Below are 20,016 nucleotides of genomic sequence, written 5' to 3' on the forward strand. Positions count from 1 at the left end.
GCTTAGTCGTTTCATATCTAGGAATTAATTTACATATCCACTTTTTTATTTATTAAAATTAAAGAAAACACATTTTAAAGTATTCAATTCAGTTAAATAAAGCACATATTGTCTTTAAATCAAATTTCATTTTATATCAAAAAATAAGCTTTTTATGCTTTGTATTTCAGTATTACTCGTCATTTTGCTATATTTTTCGCTCGCTCTAATAAATATTACAATGTAATATTTTTGAACGTAACCAAACAATATCGTGTTTATCGGGTATCAGTATAAGACAGCGCCATCTATTTTAGAGCGGTGTCTCTTTGCGCCACTGGAAAGCGTTTGTCTTGACAGCTGGGTTGGCGGAACTGGCGCTAGCTGCGAGCGCAACACCCGTACGCCGAATATTCGCTGCAGCATTATCTATTTAGATAAAATTATAGATAACACATTTGTTAATTGAATAACTAAAAAAAAATAACTAATAGTACACCCCTTGACACTAAGTAGTCGAAATCAGTTCAGTTGTTTAAGCTTAAGGAGATCACAATGTAAAACTTTATTTTCCTAAGATAGTCGGGTAAAAAAAAGATTTGATTTTTTATATGAAAAGGTGGAGGACATTTCCTCTTCCCATGCGTCCCCTCTCCCGCCAAGTCCACTTCCCCTTCTCATCCTTTCCTAACAAGAAAAGATTGTGTAGGGAAAGAGGACTAAAATGAGTCCTCCAGCACCACACTCATCAAACTGTACTTGGAATTACTTCCACTTGACGCCTGTCTGCTGTGTGGTCGTGGTATTTCACCGGGCGAGCTGACACATTCGTGCAACAGATGTTGTTGTTGGTGGTGTCTACCACTGTTAAAACTTGTTATATTGAATTATATCAAAAATTAAATAATATATATATTTTAAAAAATTCTATGACTCTATCACTTACCAAGACCATTCCTCACATTGTTCACAAGCCGCATCGCTGGATTGGTCACGATGCCGTTCCTTTTGTTTTTACTGAAACAAATAGTAACCTTGATAATGCATATTACATATACTAATATACGAAGGAAATAAATATTATATTGAGATTTTCCTCCACCTTTCCCTCTCCAAGAGAACGCGGACAAATAATGTACGTCTGAAAGACGAAAGAATTTCCATAGTATTAAATAGAAAAGTCGACTGAAAACATAATCCGTAGTACATGCAATAAAAAAGCTGTAAGCAAAAACTTTGTACAACATACAAGCAAAATGATTGGCACTTTATTTATGTCACTGACCTAAAATAATTACCAACTAAATGTAAAGTGCTAAAAGAGCGAAAATGTGACGCTTTATCAATGATTTCTACGATAAGAAATACCGAGACTTAGGCAAATAACGAGCGGCATTCCATTTATTAGGAAATTTTAATATTTTTATCCTTTCTTTTATATAATACTAGCTTTTGCCCGCGACTCTGGCCGCGCGGAATAATAAATAGAAAACGGGGTACAAATTATCCTATGTCTGTTTCCTGGTTCTAAGCTACCTGCCCACCAATTTTCAGTCAAATCGATTCAGCCGTTCTTGAGTTGTAAATAGTGTAACTAACACGACTTTCTTTTATATATATATAGATATATAGATATTGTCTTTATCGTGAACAAATTATGCAGTGATAAAAGATGATGAAAGCAAAGATGGAAATCTTTTAGAAGCGAGCTATGATTCTAGCGAAATGCCACTTGTGTGCAGTCACTGTGATTTTATAAAAATACACTAGAAAAAGTATTGAACATTGCAAATAAAGACAATATTCAAAAACCACAAACACCATAACCATAGTGTAAAAACGTTCTTTGATCAAGTAAATTAAAAAAAAGTCCGTGATAGATATTTCTGTAGAACCAAATTTAGTTATGGCAACTTAAAAAACATAAATTCTTTAATAATTTGTCTTTTTCCACTGCAAAAAAACATGTACTTTTATTCATAAAGATTGAAAGGAACGACAATACTCCGTACAAGTGTTGCCCACGGGAAAATTAAAAAAAAAAAACCATAAACCACGTATAAAAGAGCCCAACCACACAAAATCACAGTGACTTACACAGAGTAGTTATATTAAGACTCACGTTTTTTTAAATATTCGTCCGCGCGCTCTGTCGATACTGCCCACTATGCTGGTGTAAGCGGCCCGGCCCCGCCTACTCCACACCTCGCTATGTATATTGTACAGTACTACTTAGCTAAGTTATCAACATCTAACAACAGACAATAATCCGTGCAACCTTCTTATGACAGCTGTCAAAGTGACACCTGTCAAAACTCACCACAGTCTATAAAAGCGCAGAATGGAACGATTTGAAATTATTGATACGACAGAATACGCACAAATTATTTCTGTTTAAACAAGCTTTACATAGACAACAAGCGGTAACATCGACAATAAATATGTATAATATTTCGAAACATGCCCAAATGTACATGCTTATATTACATATATCGAAAATGCATTTTAAAACAATTTTAAATTGATAAATATTTAACTTGGCACATCGGAAACAAGACTACACCTTTGTGTGACGTGCCAACTCAATACGCGGTTAATACAAGGATTTCTTGCTAGTTTTTCCCATATATCTATGTATATCATACCTGTCTTGCCTGTCACCGGGTGTCTTGTTGTCACGGCCCAATATAATACGCATGTGCGTGTCTCGGTTGAAGTGCGTATCCGTCACCACAGGCTGCACACCGCTCAGGCTGGCCGGCTGGGATCCTGACAACGGTATATTAGTTATTAAAAGCAAGCAAGTTAAATATCTCTGCCTACATAGATAATAGAGAGGAACGTGACGTCATAATGTTAACAGTTTATGGTTATTATTAATAGGAAAATCTTTCGCCGTAAAGCTGATATGGCAAGGACTTATCTATTAATGTTGTTAAAGACAATTGAGACCTAATTACAATCAGATTAAGGTACATTTTACTTTGTTTTACTCACCGAATGCGGCTAAGGGCTGTGGTGCGTGTGGGGCGGGGGCGGGGGCGGGTGCGGGGGCAGTGGGGCTGCAGACATCACTGAGGGGGCTGCGGGGCGGTGAGGCGTAGAGCGGGGAGGTGTCGCGGTCGCAGCCGTGTCGCTCCTCGCGCCGCCTGTCCCGCCCTCGGCCCCGCGCACGCGCATACCCTTGTAGCTCTGCGTCGCGCTCATTAGCTATGTAGCTTCTGTGTACATATATATATATATGTATACATTACCTACATAATTAATCTATATATATAAAAGGAAGTCGTATTAGTTACACTATTTATAACTCAAGATCGGCTGAATCGATTTGACTGAAAATTGGTGGGCAGGTAGCTTAGAACCAGGAAACGGACATAGGATAATTTTTACCCCGTTTTCTATTTTTTATTCCGCGCGGATGGAGTCGCGGGTAAAAGATAGTTGATAATAAATGACTATCTGTGGGCTTCTGAGACTGAAATCCTGGTCTAATATTTTAAATGTCTCTTTTATCACAGACAGGGATGATGATATTTTTCATACAAATATTTTGGGTCTCGGAAACCAACAGTTAGTCAATAATTAAGACAGCAGTTTAGCTTACTGTAGTTTGAAACGTTTTAATTTTTAGTTTTCAACGGTCAAATAATTTGTTGATGACATAATTAGTATGATAGCAACAAATATGAGTATGTACCTTAGTTTAGCATCTTTTTCTACCGCGTGATGTTCCGGTATAGGTTCGTCTCTCTCTTTCTCGCGACGACTTCGACCACATCGCGCCACTTGCTGGGCGAATGAGAGCGATAGATTGGCTCTATTTGTCTGAAATAATTAAATTCAACATCTTATATATAAAAATTTTAGTTATAAAAGTTTAGTTTTTTTAACTGCGCGTTTTTTTTAGTCGGACGGAGTTGCGGGCGACAGCAAGTTATTACATAAATATTGTATGTGATAGTGACGTATTCAAGTTTTAGCACAATAATTTAAACATAATCTGACCAACCATTATAATTACCTTATCATGTGTTGACATATCTTGTTCTGGTTGTTCGTGTGAACGAGCAGACCCACCAGTCAAGTTAGACGACGATTTTGTCGAGTTAGAACTGTGTACGCTACGACGTTTGTAATCCGGCGAACCTGCTGCAAGACGACAAATAAATTTTTGCTTAGAAAATAAATAAATCAGAAATATATCCATCATATTTCAGACTTGCGGATCAAATGCACACGTTTTTGTCTTTCTGATGACTTTTGGTTTTAATTTTTCATATCTCAAAATAAACTTTGCCATTCTTATGTCTACTTGTCACATTGACAGTTTTTTCAATAATTACCAGGTCTAGGTCGCGGCAGTTCTTCTAGAGCGGGCACTGGTGGTGCAGCAGTCGCTACGGGTACAGCGGGCGCGGATGGCGCCGCCCAGCGCTCCAGCAGACGGCAGATGTTAGCATGTCCTGCACGCCACGCCACCTTGGCTGGAGTACGACCTGGATACAGCATACGATACTTCAATAAAGGCATCCCTTATCTAACATAAACTACCCCAAAAATAATACTGAAACAAACACTATACTTTACTATTATTTCGGAATAATGTACAATTTACTTAAACTTATTCGAAGATGGTTTATGACAAAAACTTATAAAGGATATTGGTGTTTATACGTTACCACAGTGATCAGCCTGCATGGGATCAGCTCCATGTTGCAGAAGCCATAGCACGCACTCCTCGTGCCCCTCTTGTGCCGCGATACCTGCAATATAATACCGTATACAACTGCTTAACACCAGGATATGGAAAAACATGACCTACTGCAAAATTTAATTTACATTGCGCAAATATGTTTTTAGAAACGCATCATGTAGTAAATATCTCGTCTGTAACATACCGAGGGGTGTAGCACCCTGTGTGCAAACTGCGGAGGGCGAAGCACCGTGTCGTAACAGCGCCTTCAGCGCCGCTGTCCTGCCTCTCCACGCCGCCGCGTGCAACGCCGTGCGCGCGCAACGATCGCGTCCATCCACACGAGCGCCACCTTTATGCACATCATGTTACTATTGATATTTATCTATTAACAGTGATAAACGCCCTCAACAACAACATCTGTTGCACGATTGTGTCAGCTCGCCCGATGAAATACCACGACCACACAGAAGACAGGCGTGAAACGGAAGTAATTCCAAGTACAGTCTGATGAGTGTGGTACCGGAGGACTAATTTTAGTCCTCTTTCCCTTCCCACCCTTTTCTTATAAGGAAAGGATGGGAATTGGAGGTGGATTTGATGGACGAGGAGATGTATAGGAAGATTAAATATTCTCTTTTTATGCGTCTCCTCCTTCGTCGATTGAGGGTAGGCAATGCATCTGCAATTGCGAATGTCTGTGGACATTGCGTTTGCGATTGCGAATTGCGTTTGCTCGTTTGCCACCTTGTAAAATTAAAAAATATATATTTACTATTGCATAGGCCTGAAAATGATTTAACATATACACTTACCGACAGTTATAAGTAAATTCACCATTTCCGTGTGACCTTGCCAGGCGGATACATGTAGCGGAGTACGTCCCTGTGAATAAAATTACATTTTTAAAAATAGTACACAGAAAATGACGTTACATATTTCGTGTGTAAGAACGTATTGTGCGTGCTGTACGTAATGCGTACGTACCTCGCTGTCACTGCAGTGTACGCTGGCACCGCACGCGAGCAACTGACGCGCCATAGCGAGCCGGTTGTCGAGCGCAAGCACATACAGAGTGCTACGTCTGTCCGCGTCCAGCGCGTCCACGTCTGCGCCGCGCTCCTGCAGCGCTGCGACCGTCTCGAAATGGCCCTCTAATGCTGCCAACCTGCATTACACATACACGTGATACAGGATTGAACACGACAAGATGTTTTACACTTCATAGATTAGAGTCTAGAGTATTAATTTTTATAACATACTGTATAGACATACATTCTGTCTATCTATCTCCGTACCTAAGAGCAGTCTTGCCGTCGTGCGCGTGCTGATCTACAGGCGCTGCCCAGTCGTCGAGCAGCAGCGCGACGAGTCGGGTGTGTCCCTCCTGCGCTGCCAGCATCAGCGCACCCTTGCCGTCATTGTCCGCCTCGTCTACCTTCGCACCCGCCTCCAGCAGCGCCTCGCACACTTCTACATGACCTATATACAAATGCTATTAGTAAATTGAAAATGTTTAAAAATTAATCTCTAAGTCTACTGTAAATATTCCATATTAAAAAAGCGACGTGTAATACCTTCAAAAGCAGCATAATGAAGAGGAGTCCAACCAGAATTATCTCTATGGTGCTCGTCGAGACCTCGGTCAAGCAGCTGTCTGACCACTTCCACATTGCCTAGGGAGAAAATATACTTGAAATGCAAAATCAAACCGTAAAAAAGGGGTTTTTTACTTTCTTAATTATGTGTAATTGCGTACCTTGTGCCGCTGCGGTGCTGAGTACAGTCCTGCCCTCTGCGTCCATGTTGTCGACGCAGGCGCCCCAGAAGAGCAGCAGGCGCACTGTGCGCGCGTGGCCAGCGGACGCGGCCGCCCACAGCGCTGTGCGCCCCGCCATGTCACTCGCCTCAATATCTGCCTCCGCTTCCAGTAGTAACTCGCAAATTTCACTATTAATAATAAAAAGTAGATTAAATTCGATTCATAACATTTTGTATTTATATACTTAAAGTCCAGTTATCAAGTGCCTCATTGAAATAAGTATGAGAAATGTACACAAAGGGCCTACTACTAATGGAACCTAACCTTAGGGTACTCTTTGTGCAGTAATATTTATTCGATTATAAATCTGCTTTTTTAATTGCTTTATGAACATACGTATGCCCCTCGAAGGCAGCCACCAGTAGCGGTGTGGCGCGGTCTCTGTCCGCCTTGTGCACATCCGCTCCCCGCTCTATGAGCAGTGCTGCGCAGGGCGCGCCCGCAGCACACAGCGCAGCCACTGCTAAAGCTGTGCGACCTTTAGGCAAACAGTTAACAAAAGTTACAAAATTACTGATATTTTTTTTAGTTTTTGAAAAGTGCAAAAAAAAATCTTTTGAACAAAAATACTTTCACAAAAATCAAACGAAAAAACGATTTACATTTAAAGAGTATTTTGTTTGTTTATGTTGACTCACCATCCGCATCCGAGTGATCAACATCAGCTCCAGCGTCAAGAAGAGCGCGCACGATGTCAGCATGTCCCATGTATGCGGCGGCGATGAGCGGAGTGCGTCCCTCAGCATCCGCCAGGTCAGGCCGAGCACCACCAGCCAGCAGCCGCGCCACCACCGCCTCATGTCCTGACCACGCCGCCGCCCTAACACAACCACACTTATAATACAGACAAATCTAAATATACAGACTATATTTTTTTATATCTGCAGTTATTACAGCAGAGAACAGAACAGATAACTCTCTCCTTCACAAAAGTCTCTTATTATTTACCTCAGTGCAGTTCGATTATCAGCATCAACACAGTCCACGTCACAGCCATGTTCAAGCAGAACTTCTACTACCTGTAATAAATAAATATTACTTTGAAATTTACATCTGTTACAAAGTTAAACCCAAAACATAGTAATTATAGCTCGTAGGATGTCCTCACCTCGCTATGTCCAGCCCAGGCTGCAGCTCGCAAAGGACTCCAGCCATCAGCATCAGCTGCGGAGGCATCAGCGCCAGCACGGAGCAGCAGCGCCGCGCACCCCGCGCGTCCTCCCCTCGCCGCAGCGTGCAGCGCCGTGCTGCCTGATGTGTCTGTAGCTAGAGCTAGCTGCGGGTACCGCTGTACGGGATAAACAATTCGTAAGTTAGCACAAGACACTAAATATAACATAAGTAATTTTCATTATAGGCGCAGGTATTACAGAAGATTTGAAACTAGACATAGTGAGTAAAACTAGTACTTATAACTTAAATATTATTTTTAACATATATCTACGAGTTAAAAAAGCAATACTTAAGTACTTTTCCAGCCATTAAATAACAGATCAAGGTCATTAACGGATACATATTTATTTGAAAAGTACTATAATGTTGAAAATCAGTTATACATAGCTGACCTTCAATAGTATAGCGAGTGTATCGTCATCCCCGCGCGTGGCGAGCTCGTGCACTGTGGCGGGGTCCACCACCACCTCCTCCGGCTCCTCCGCGCTTCCCTCCTGCGTCTCTTCACCCTCCATTACCTGCTCCGTGGATAACTGCAATATACATACGAAAATCAACACACCCACTTATGTATCATGTTTTTGATAACTTTAAACAGTCTTTACATTAACCCATACAAATATGAAGACAATAAATAAAAAACAAGATAGTTTATCAAACAAAAAAAAAATCTCATTTGTAGCTTAAGACACTTAAAGTTTACAGCAAAACGACGCCCCCAACGAATAATCATGTAATGCACTTTTACCGGGTTTTTGCTTTTCCGTCGAATTCGGCATATAAAGGTCCTATTACACGTTGTGATTTTTTTTTATATTTTTCTTAATGTTAATTACGGAGATAAAAACTCATCATTGAAACAGATTTTTTTTTCCGGTATTATCATTTTTCCTTCATAGCACCGAATACGTCCGGAATATATGAATGAAAATTAAATACAATGAAGCTATAAAAATTAGCTTTGTTTTGGTATCTAAAAGATTCTTGTACAATAATTATTGATGAAGTTATTAAAGAAATACAGTTTTTTGCTTCTCCTGAAAAATTTGATTTTTCCTATTACGGGGTTATTCGGTGGGGGCGTCGAAAAGGTGTATTCTTTGTAGTAATATAACAGTCAAACTTACCAAATCATGTAAATCTTGAATATCATCAAGGTGTTCGCTGTCTGACACGTTGGGTGTGGGCTCGGCGCGGCTGAGCTCGAGCAACGCGCGCATCACGCGACGGTCACGCGGCCACTGCGCGTCGCCGCCGCCCACTAGCTCCGGCATTAGTGACTCTAGGGCTGACGGCTCTAAACAAATAATATAAGAAACACGTTACACTACATGTTGGTAAACAAATAAAACAAACATTCATAATGAATATTCATCAATTGTTTAACTTTTATAACGATACTAGCCTGTTTAGGCTTTGTATGGGAAGTCATTTTGTTAAATTACTTTATAACTAGCTGTCGCTCCGTCCGTGCGGAATTAAAAATCTTTATCAGTAACCAATGTGTGTTTTCAGACTATGTTCTACATCTGTGCCAAATTTCATCAAGATCCGTTCAGCCGGAGATACCTTCAAACAAACATCCATCCATAATATTAGTAAGATAAAATAATTATAACCGTAATAGAAGATAAAGAAGCATTCTACTGGTGAAAAAAGTTTTAAAATAGTTTCAGTAGTTTTTGAGTTTATTCTAAGTTTGAGTCAAAAATCAAATATTAAGTATTAAAAATTGTCTCTTATACTCACTGTTTGAAATTCCCAAATCAAAAAATAGCATTTCCAAACTATCCATTATTCTGACAAATATTTGAAGCGTCCAATTTATTTTTAAAAGATAACAAAAGCCAAAATTTCTTTTATTTTCACCATTTATTTTAGTATTCACTATTCATAATAAAATACGTCTTCTTACGAAAACATCTCGTTAACTACTAATTTAATTTAGAACAATAATTTTATATTTCCCTAATAAATAGTGTCAATTAAATATGATTCTTTAGTCTATTGTTATAAGGTTGTAATTGCTATAAATATATGTGGGTATAACCACAGGATGCGATAGCATAATTACGGCTAACACAAACAATCAGAATTAAAGGGAAATATTAGGTCAGTTACATTTGTAAGATAAAACTTTAATGAGCAATTAGCGAAAGTATGCGAAAGTGAAAAATATTTTTAATCTATTAAACTAAGAGACAATCTTGTCTCTTTCTTCTTCTTTCTCACTTTTACTTTCTCTACAAAAGTTGTGATATTAAACTTATTTGTAACTAGAATTTTAATACACGATAAAAGGTACATCTATTATGAGATCTCTTAGATGTAGCTCTTTTCGTCAATCTTACTAATATTATAAATGCAAATGTTTAGATGAATGGATATTTGTTAGAAGGTATCTCCAGAACTAAACGGATCTCGCTGAAATTTGGTAAGATATAGAACTTAGTCTGGAAGAACACATACGCTACTAAGTTTTTTAACTCCGCGTGGACGGATTCGCGGGCGACAGCTAGTATGTACATAAATAAGAGATAGTAATAGCTTAAAATTAGTGACGGGTAATTCATTTTTTAAAAACCAACACGGTCTAGTCATAAACTACTCAGAAAACAATAACAATTGATTGAATCTACGTCAAAATACAGTCATCTTTGCCCTCAATCTTGTCAAATTTACTCACTTACTGGCGGTAAAGAATATCACCGCTTTTACATCACTTTAAAAAAGCAAAAAAAAAATCAAATGTATTTTCTATTGCAACTTCAAGTAATCTAAACGGTAACCGTGGGTTTCTGAGACCAAAATGTCCGTTTAAAACATATTGTTATCTCTTTTTTGTAAAAGATAATGACAAGGATCACTATATATTTATATATAGTGATTTCAGTCTCAAAAACCATCGGTTAGACATACAAACAGTGGTGTCATTCGAGTATTATTCTTCCCTAAAGAGATATAGGACTACTGTCAGTCAGACAATATTTTTTTTATATTAATATAAATTCAAAGCAAATGTAGAGTGAAGACGAACTGTCTGTTGTGATGATATATCTAGGTCAGGGATTGCGAACCTTTACGCATTAACTTTCGTTTTTCTAAAGAAATGTTTAATAAGGTTATAGACGTGCCATCAAATTTGGACTTTGTAATTATTGGGAACATTATTACTGTTTATTTCTCATAAAAGACCTACTTCATACTTTTTATAGTGCATATTAACCAAGAGCTACTTGCAACTCATTGATAGAGTGGGCTTGGACTATTAGCCATGTGGACATGTCTACATATGTTGTAATTTTATTTAATTTCTAAGTTGATTTTATATGGACCATGTGTCTGCAATAAAGTTTTATTATTATTATTATTCACATATTCATTTATTACCTTATTATATATATAATACATTTTATAAAAAATTAACTAAATATATTATATAAAAAATAGTATACCACCGGCTGCGGAATCCCATTACTCAAACAACCAGTGGTGAGGGCTACAGAGACAGGAACCTCCTCACTATGCGCGCGGTTTCTAAAATAACTGCCTTTTGTATCAGGCCCTTAATCCAACTGTTTAGCGGGAGCTTCTTAAGATATTTTTATTATTATTATAAAGTTTTATTATTGTTATTATTTAATTTTGTGATCAGTTAATTGACCAAAATATAACGTCGCGTATTAATTGCACGTGTGCCATTGATTCAACATCCATGATTAAGTTATGTAACGTATTATATTTTATTTTGTTAAATTATAACATTTATAAGCCACATTTATAATTACCATAATAGATGACAAATTAGTTATATACTGTAAGGATTCTATGCAGTTATTTTTAAATAAAATTAAATTGCGAGAGGAAATTGTTGTCTTTAACTAGAACTAACAAAGATGCGGGTTAATCCATTGACGTATATAAATTGTTATGAAAATTCCATTTACATTTATTCAAAAGACAAATTTAGATACATACAATAAAATTTTATTTACATGATTGAAATATTCTTCAATTATCCTGCATTAAATTACGTTAATTATAATTATTTATAGAGGAAAAATCTTGAATATTTAAAGCTCGCAGAGACTGTGTTTACATCTTACTAATATTATAAATGCAAAAGTTTAGATAGATGGATGTTTGTTTGAAGGTATCTCCGGAAAGGCTGAATGGATCTTGATGAAATTTGTCACAGATGTAGAACATAGTCTGGAAGAACATATAGGCTACTTATCACGTTTTTTTTTAATTCCACGCGGGCGGAGTCGCGGACAACTAGTATTATTATAAAGAGGAAAGATTTGATTGATGATGTTTGTTTGTCTGTAAAAAAGTACTGAACCGATTTGAAAAATACACTAACAAAGCAACACTGTGGAAAGCTACACTATTCCTATCCAGGAATCAATCAGGAAAAAACATCTAATCTGGTAATAAGTATACCCTAGATGACCCTATCTAGGGTATACTTATTACTAGACTAGATTTTTTATTAATTCCGCGTGGACAAAGTCACAGGGAACTGCTATGTTTTTTTTGTTGAAACAATATATATTTTCGTAGTTACATTAAAATTACCTGATAGTGAATCCTTGCCTTCAGATTCTGGATCCAATTCCTTTTCTTCCGGCTTTATTTCATTATTCTGAAAATAATTTGTTGTTTTATTTTGACTTCACATCCTATCTCAAGACAATAATAAAATGTAAAGTAATTTTCAAAATAGTCAATTCGTGGACTTTTTTCAAACACTAAAATAAAACACACAATCGTCCTTTGCATTCTCTTTGAAAAAAAACAAAGACAACATTATCTATTATGTTTGTTCCAGGTAATCTACGAAATGGCTGGACCAATTTTGACTAGATCTGGACTGGAACGTAGCTGATGAATGAGGGGATGTTAAAGGCTACTTTTACGACCGCTAATCTATATATATAAAAGAAAGTAGTGTTAGTTACACTATTTATAACTCAAGATCGGTCGAACTGATTTAGCTAAAAATTTATGGGGAGGTAGCTTAGAACTAGGAGACGGACATAGGAACTTTTTTATCTTGCGAGCACTTTGTTAAATCCGCGCGGACGAAGTCGCGGGTAAAAGCTAGTAATTAATAAAAATTGCATACCTCAGAATCAGTATGTTCAATTTGTTTAATAGATTCAGTTTCTCTCTTCAAAGCGGACTCAACATCACATCCCGAGTCCAACACCCAGAGCAGGATCAGCGTGTGGAGATCCAGTGCATCATCTTGATCTCTGGAATTGTCAAATGTGTTAACTGTAGTGTTTTCACTATCGAAATACTTGTATACAAACATATTGTGATCGTTATCATTTAATTATTAATTATTAAATGACAATTATTTTTCTTTTAATACAGGAAAGTCGTGTCTATTTTTTTTTTTTTCATATTATAAGGTGGCTAATAAGCGGCCTCAATTCGCCGTAATAGCGAAACGACCGTTGCTTATGAACATCTGCAATTGTAGATCCATTGCCTACCTTTTATCAAATAAAGAAGGTACGGATAAAAGGAAATATTCTTTAAATAACTTACTCTTGTTTGTTTTTCTTCTGCGCGGCCATATGTTGCTCCAAATGTGTCATATGGTACACATAGTTATGAATCTCTAATGCACTTAATCTGAAACATAATAAATAACATAGTTGACATAACCATTGTAACTGTCGATAAAGAAATCATTTTTTTAATAAAAACTAGCTTTTACCCGCGACTTCGTCCGCGCGGAATAAAAAAATGCACACAAGATAAAAAAGTTCCTATGTCCGTCTCCTAGTTCTAAGCTACCTCTCCATCAATTTTCAGCTAAATCAGTTCGACCGATCTTGAGTTATAAATAGTGTAACTAACACGACTTTCTTTTATATATATATAGACATTAGTTGCTATACTGGAAAACATTTCCACTGCCGAGAAGTTTATACAAAAAAACATCCTTAATTGTTTAGAGAGCATTAGAGAGATAATATTTTTTGTACATAACATCGTTTCGTATGAATTTCTTGACTATTTGATAGGCAAAAGTGGTTGAACCATTCCGCATCTCTTTACATCCTGCCAACACTTAAAACTATTCTGTGAGACAACAAGTGTTAAATTTCAAATCGTTATAAAGTTTGCATAGTTATATACACAATTACCTCTTAGCATCAAGTGTGTAGTACATGGCGATGGCGGCGTGTCCGTCGGGGGGACAGCAGAGGTAGCGTCGCGTGCAGTGCTTCACATCCACTAGCCAAGCAGCGAAGGAGTGGTGGAAGATGGAGAGGAATCCAGTCGACCGCTCCATCACTAGTATCCTACGTACAAAACATAAATCAGTGTGGTCCAATTGTACACCAAAGTGGTCCAGACCCCGTGAGTCACTTGTACACCAAAGTGGTCCAGACCCGGTGAGGCACTTTGTACACCAAAGTGGTCCGGACCTCGTGTGGTCCAAAGTGACGCGGCGCAGGTGTACGCGTATAAAATTTAGTATTCACATATTGAATAAGTCATATAGCAGGTTTTTACAATACCACTGACGTTCTTACGGTGAAGGAAAACATAGTGATGCAACCTGCATATATCTGAGAAGAAATTCAATGATATGTGTGAAGTCAAACCGCACTTAGTCAGCGTGGTTGACTATGACCTAGTCACCCCTAACTTGGGGTAGGCTCCGAGCCCCTCAGTGGGGACGTATAGTGAGTTGATGATGTATGCGAGGATCACGCCAAGTTCGTACTTAATCACTACCTTGGATTACTTTGAGTTGTATTCTTGATATCACCATGCTTAACTATCAACCAGTAAAAAAGGAGGTACCTCCTCAGCAGATGCAGCCTCCTATTGAAATCTTCTCTAGTGACGCTGTACTCCTTTGTGAGCAGGCACTTGTACAGCATCTCCTCGGTGACGCCGCACCGCGCCGCCAGCAGCACATCCAGCAGAAGACGGACCTGGAACATGTTTACAATGAGTTTTCACTGACGAAACATACAAAAAAATATTACCTCCTTTTTCTTTCAGCAACTGTGTAATGGATAAAGTAAGATAAAGCTACACTAAGAGAAGTTTTTAGTGATCACATAATGACTCTGATTGGTAATGTGGTATATTTATTACATAATTACCTTAGTGAATCGCCGTCCATGAAACAATCTTTGCGCCAGCCACAGATACAGCCCGTTGAGAGTACCAGGTATTTCTCTTATCTCGCGCAAAGCAATAAATCCATCCGCTACACCGTCCAGTACCTGAATAAAAAAATACTGTCATAATAATGTTGAAATATACATATTTGTAATTTAATATATTAACTAGCTTTTGCCGGCGACTTCACTCCTGCAGATTTTAAAAAAAACATAACCAGTAACCTATGTGTTCTTCCAGACTATGTTCTATAACTATGCCAAATTTTACCGAGATCTGTTTTGCAGTTCTGGAGATACCTTCTAACAAACATACATCGATCCATCTATCTAAACATTTATAATATTAGTAAGAAAAAGATATATAGTTACCAAAATACTAAAATCTAATGAAACAAAGTTATAAATACCAAAATAATAAAATGTAACCACTATGAGATTGAATGTAGGCTATAAAGGTAGAGGAAGACCAAAGAAAGTATGGATGGATTGTATGAAAGAGGATATACGTAAGGGGGTAAATTCAGCTATGACAGCTAATAGAAATGTATGGAGAAGTAGTACATACTGTGCCTACCCTCCATAGGTATAAGGGCAGGTTGTGGAAGACCAAAATAATAGAATGTTAGTTACCTTTTCTAGATACAGCAGGCAGCCGTCACTCTTGATGCGGAGATGGTCGAGAGCAGCAGCAGCCGCCGCCGCAGCCGCGGAGTCACTCGAAACACGTGCTCTGATGAAACAAATCTTAGTGTGAGATTCCACTGCCGAAACATTCCCATGTACACATTCTGTTATATTAGGTCCTTACATATGAAATTGGCGTGTTTCGTACTGGCCGCTTTAATCACGAATTTCTCCTCTTTGGTAAGGAATTCCAAATTCAAATTTGTACAGCTATAGACTCATGTATTTGTGGTTCGATGACCGTCATTCATTTGTTTTTTTATTCTGTTTTTTTCTGTTTGCGTCACTCATTTTACAAAATGGAAAACTTAAAATATCGCATTATTTACGAGTACGAGTTCCGCCGTGGCACTAGTGCTGCGGAAACGACTCGAAGGGTGAATGACGTGTATAGCGGTCGTGTTGCAAAAGAAAACACAGTTCGTTTTTGTTTCCAACGTTTTCGTTCTGGAAATTTCGATCTGCAGAACAAGCCCCGTGGACGGCCTGAGACTCAAGTTGATAATGAAGAGTTGAAGGCTATTGTGGAAGCGGATCCATCGCAAACCACGTCCGAGTTAGCTGCAGGCTGCGATGTTAGTGATAAAACTGTTTTAATTCACTTGAAGCAAATTGGGAAGATTAAAAAGCTTGAAAGGTGGGTACCTCACGAATTGACTGAAGCAAACCGGCAAACGCGCGTCGACTGTTGCGTTACATTACTAAACCGGCACAATAATGAAGGTATTTTAAATCGAATCATTACCTGTGATGAAAAATGGGTTCTTTACGATAATCGGAAGCGCTCAGCGCAATGGTTGGATCCTGGCCAGCCAGCCAAATCCTACCCCAAGCGAAAATTAACCCCAAAAAAGTTACTTGTAAGCGTTTGGTGGACTAGTGCCGGTATTGTTCATTACAGTTTTCTCAAATCTGGCCAGACTATTACGGCTGATGTCTATTGTCAGCAATTGCAAACCATGATGGAAAAGCTAGCGGCTAAACAACCTAGGCTGGTCAATCGCTCCACGCCACTGCTGCTTCACGACAATGCTAGACCACACTCTGCGCAACAGACGGCTACTAAATTAGAAGAGCTTCAATTGGAAAGTCTAAGACATCCTCCGTACTCCCCGGACCTTGCTCCAACAGATTACCATTTTTTTCGAAATTTGGATAACTTCTTGCAAGGGAAAAAATTCAACTCCGATGGGGCAGTCCAAATCGCCTTCAAAGATTTTATTGATTCCCGTCCGACTGGTTTTTTTTAGTAAAGGGATCAATGTACTACCTATGAGATGGCAAAAGTGCATAGAAAATAATGGTTCATACTTTGATTAATTAAATATATTATATTAAAAAATATTCGACTTTTTGCTCCTCCCATACAAAACGCCAATTTCATATGTAAGGACCTAATATTTTAGAAATTGAGTTGAGGTTAAAATATTTTTTTTTGTATATATATTTATGTAATGGAAACAAATACAAGTAGGTATGTTCTAAACATGACATAAATATTTTTGAATTCCCACTTTCGGTACTTCATTTTCAAGTTTTAAAATAAATATTATGAAAACACATGTTTTTTTTTTATTGTCGTAGGATTGCGCAAAAAATATAACGTCCGCCATATTGTGGATAAGCAAGCTAACAGTAGGTATTGAAAAATAGAAATAAAAATGTTAGTCACTGTCTGAAATCTATAAAATAAAAATAAATGTCACCTTAGTTTGGGCTCTGTGTCTAGACGTGCGAGTACGTAGCGCTGTACGTCAGCAGACACGTGAGCACGCTGCAGCTCGTCTAGTGTTATCTTTCGAAAACCTGTAAATATAACATATCTATACATATAAAAGAAAGTCGTGTTAGTTACACTATTTATAACTCAAGAACGGCTGAATCGATTTGACTGAAAATTGATGGGCAGGTAGCTTAGAACCAGGAAACGGACATAGGATAATTTTTAACCCCGTTTTCTATTTTTTATTCCGCGCGGACGGAGTCGTGGTTAAAGCTAGTTTAGTATAAAAAATATTTGCTTTTAGAAAAATTACTAATATAAATAAATTTTCTCTAAAGTCCAGTCGCGGAGCACGAAGAATTTCGTACAATGACCTCTTTACCTACTGACAGTGGTCACAAACATTTTTATATTTAGTGCTGTTTACATGAATTAAAATTTACCAACTTATGAAATATAGTTATTATTATTATATAAATTATTTATTTAGATTTTATATTAAAAGTATAGTCAAGGTCAAGCAAATCAAGAACTTTTTGTCGTGATTCAAGGCCAACCAAAACCACATTATGCAAACAAGAACAAACCTTTTAGTCTCCAGTAAAAGGTTAACAATCCCTGAGGACGGCGGCCATTGTATCTATGCGAGCGAGACTCATTGTATATACGCGGGAGTGACAGAGACAGGTAATGACATTTCAATGTACGAAATTCTTCGTCCTCCGCGATTAGACTTTACTATTATGCGACTTTGTTCGCGAGGAATTAAAATAAATCGATAACAAATATAGTCTATATAACCCAAGGATAGTGTAGCTTCCTAACATTGAAGGAATATTACAAATCGGGTAAGTAGTTTCTGAGCCTATTCAAACAAACAATCAAATCTTTTCTCTTTACAATTATAGAAAATATAAACAAACCAGTGAACATCTTAGTGAGTCCTTTGCAATGTCGTCGTGCAGTACACACAAGCAGCAACCAGTGCGGCAGCAAGTGTTGGTGACGAGCTAACAGCGCCGCAACACTGTCTGAACTCTCGCTTTGAGTTTGACCTGGAAATGTGACAAAAAATATAACTGATTCATTATTCAATCCTTACTAATCCTTACTAATATTATAAATACGAAAGTAACTCTGTCTGTCTCGCTTTCACGGCAAAACTACTGAACCGATTTAAATGGCATTTGGTACCCAGATAGTCTAGACCCTGAGTAAGGACATAGGCTACTTTTAACGCGAATAAATGCTACCCGAAGACAGTATTTCAGGCGGAAGAAGTCGCAGGGACAGATAGACCTATCATATATAAGTAGTAACTAAAGTATAGTTGTTTTCAAATATCTTGGACGACATCGGCGTGTCGCAGTGCCCTCCATCCGCATCTCGCTACGAAAACACAACTATCATTGTTAACTGCGCAGCGACTTGCGCGAATTTCAGAGCTGCTACGATATCCGAAGATTACTATACACATTTTTAAAGATAATAAATAATATTTCGATGAATCTAATTTTTTTATGTTACTAAAAAGATACAAAACCCAAAATTTGTATTCATAATCTTAAGTATATGATTAAATCTTCAAAAAAAATGTATACTGACCACTTATAGATCCTTCATCTATAGCATCCACGAGTAAAAACAAACACTGTTTTGGTGGATCAATCTCTAGTAAAGGGAACAACAGAGCCTTCTTGAAGCATTCATCTGGATTCTTCTCTAAGTTATGCGGCAGTAACGCTTGCTGTATCTCCGGTTCTGACAGCAGCTTGTCATAATATGCGTTAGCTATTAACGTCCTAGGACTGATAGGTAGACTAGGAATAGGAGGAGGCATATCTTCACTCTCTGATCGTTTCTTTTCTAATAACTTTTCTATATCAATTTGTTCGTTTACTATCTCTTGTGTTAATATATTTTGGTATTCTGGCAGTTCAGATTCTTCTGCTTTAGGCGATGATGGTCGTTCCTTTTTATCATCTAATCTTTTATGTGGAGAGTTTTCATTTGAATTAGGACGTAAATCACTTTTATTCGGATATCGAAAGTTAGCGACAGGTATTCGAGATTTCGGAGGACTATTTTCAACTTTAGGCTTCTCATTTTCACTGGAACTTTCGTTCTTTTGTTCCGTAGATAGACTTTTTTGTAATAAAGTTGGCTTCTTTTCATTCAAAGGTTCGGAGCTTTGTCGCAAAAGTCGTGAATTTCTCATTTCTTTGGATTGACGTTGCGAAATGTTACGTAAAAATAGATTCTCGTGATTTTCGTACAAACGGAAATCGGGATTGTTTTCATCGTTTATGAAAGGATTTGTTGCTTTCACGCTCGAACGTGGCAAGATTTCGGGCAACTGTAAAATAAAAAAAAAATCTTTTAAAGAAGTTTGCATGAAAAAGTTAAAGATTATTTTGTAATCTAATATTGATTAATAATGGGCCAAGCACGAATAATCGTGAGAACATTATCGTAACGTCATCGACAAAATTTGTGTATCTGGCTTAAGTACACCAACAAATTTTAACACATCGTGTCGATGACGAAACGAAGGCGCATGTCGCATATATTCATGCTAGACTCTCTGTTGTACTTATAACATTAAGATAAGATTATTTCGTAACATCAGTGTGTCAGTTGATGAAAAAACTTTTCATCAGGCGTTGGTAACTCCATTGCCACAATATTGGCCCACCTTTTTTTGGTGTCGGGGGGAGGGGTGGAGACAGGGTTATGTGGGATTTGACCCACTAAAACCCCCTCGGTGGTCAAACTC

At 37.7% G+C, this 20,016-nt stretch overlaps 1 protein-coding gene across 1 annotated transcript in view; it reads right to left on the reverse strand.

The window, feature by feature from the left end:
* Nucleotides 1-275: 275 nt before the first annotated feature.
* LOC106707304 (ankyrin repeat domain-containing protein 50) overlaps nt 276-20,016 on the reverse strand; it is a 49,973-nt gene continuing 30,232 nt past the window's right edge. Inside the window, exons 9-39 of the mRNA XM_045682447.1 lie at nt 18,846-19,598; nt 18,164-18,295; nt 17,224-17,323; nt 15,464-15,563; nt 14,813-14,935; nt 14,505-14,638; nt 13,838-13,996; nt 13,233-13,319; nt 12,802-12,931; nt 12,252-12,318; nt 8,798-8,967; nt 8,063-8,203; nt 7,606-7,785; nt 7,446-7,516; nt 7,136-7,317; nt 6,834-6,975; nt 6,435-6,625; nt 6,253-6,351; nt 5,974-6,157; nt 5,663-5,843; nt 5,491-5,560; nt 4,881-5,027; nt 4,662-4,745; nt 4,326-4,478; nt 4,004-4,131; nt 3,680-3,807; nt 2,977-3,200; nt 2,625-2,748; nt 2,102-2,188; nt 926-996; nt 276-408 (exon numbers count right to left, since the gene is read on the reverse strand). Coding sequence (XP_045538403.1) covers nt 293-408; nt 926-996; nt 2,102-2,188; nt 2,625-2,748; nt 2,977-3,200; nt 3,680-3,807; nt 4,004-4,131; nt 4,326-4,478; nt 4,662-4,745; nt 4,881-5,027; nt 5,491-5,560; nt 5,663-5,843; nt 5,974-6,157; nt 6,253-6,351; nt 6,435-6,625; nt 6,834-6,975; nt 7,136-7,317; nt 7,446-7,516; nt 7,606-7,785; nt 8,063-8,203; nt 8,798-8,967; nt 12,252-12,318; nt 12,802-12,931; nt 13,233-13,319; nt 13,838-13,996; nt 14,505-14,638; nt 14,813-14,935; nt 15,464-15,563; nt 17,224-17,323; nt 18,164-18,295; nt 18,846-19,598 — 4,658 coding nt within the window. The 3' untranslated portion in view covers nt 276-292. The remainder of the gene's footprint in view (nt 409-925; nt 997-2,101; nt 2,189-2,624; nt 2,749-2,976; nt 3,201-3,679; nt 3,808-4,003; nt 4,132-4,325; nt 4,479-4,661; nt 4,746-4,880; nt 5,028-5,490; nt 5,561-5,662; nt 5,844-5,973; nt 6,158-6,252; nt 6,352-6,434; nt 6,626-6,833; nt 6,976-7,135; nt 7,318-7,445; nt 7,517-7,605; nt 7,786-8,062; nt 8,204-8,797; nt 8,968-12,251; nt 12,319-12,801; nt 12,932-13,232; nt 13,320-13,837; nt 13,997-14,504; nt 14,639-14,812; nt 14,936-15,463; nt 15,564-17,223; nt 17,324-18,163; nt 18,296-18,845; nt 19,599-20,016) is intronic.

This window comes from Papilio machaon, chromosome 19 (assembly GCF_912999745.1).
Source record: "Papilio machaon chromosome 19, ilPapMach1.1, whole genome shotgun sequence".
Lineage (NCBI taxonomy): Eukaryota > Metazoa > Arthropoda > Insecta > Lepidoptera > Papilionidae > Papilio > Papilio machaon.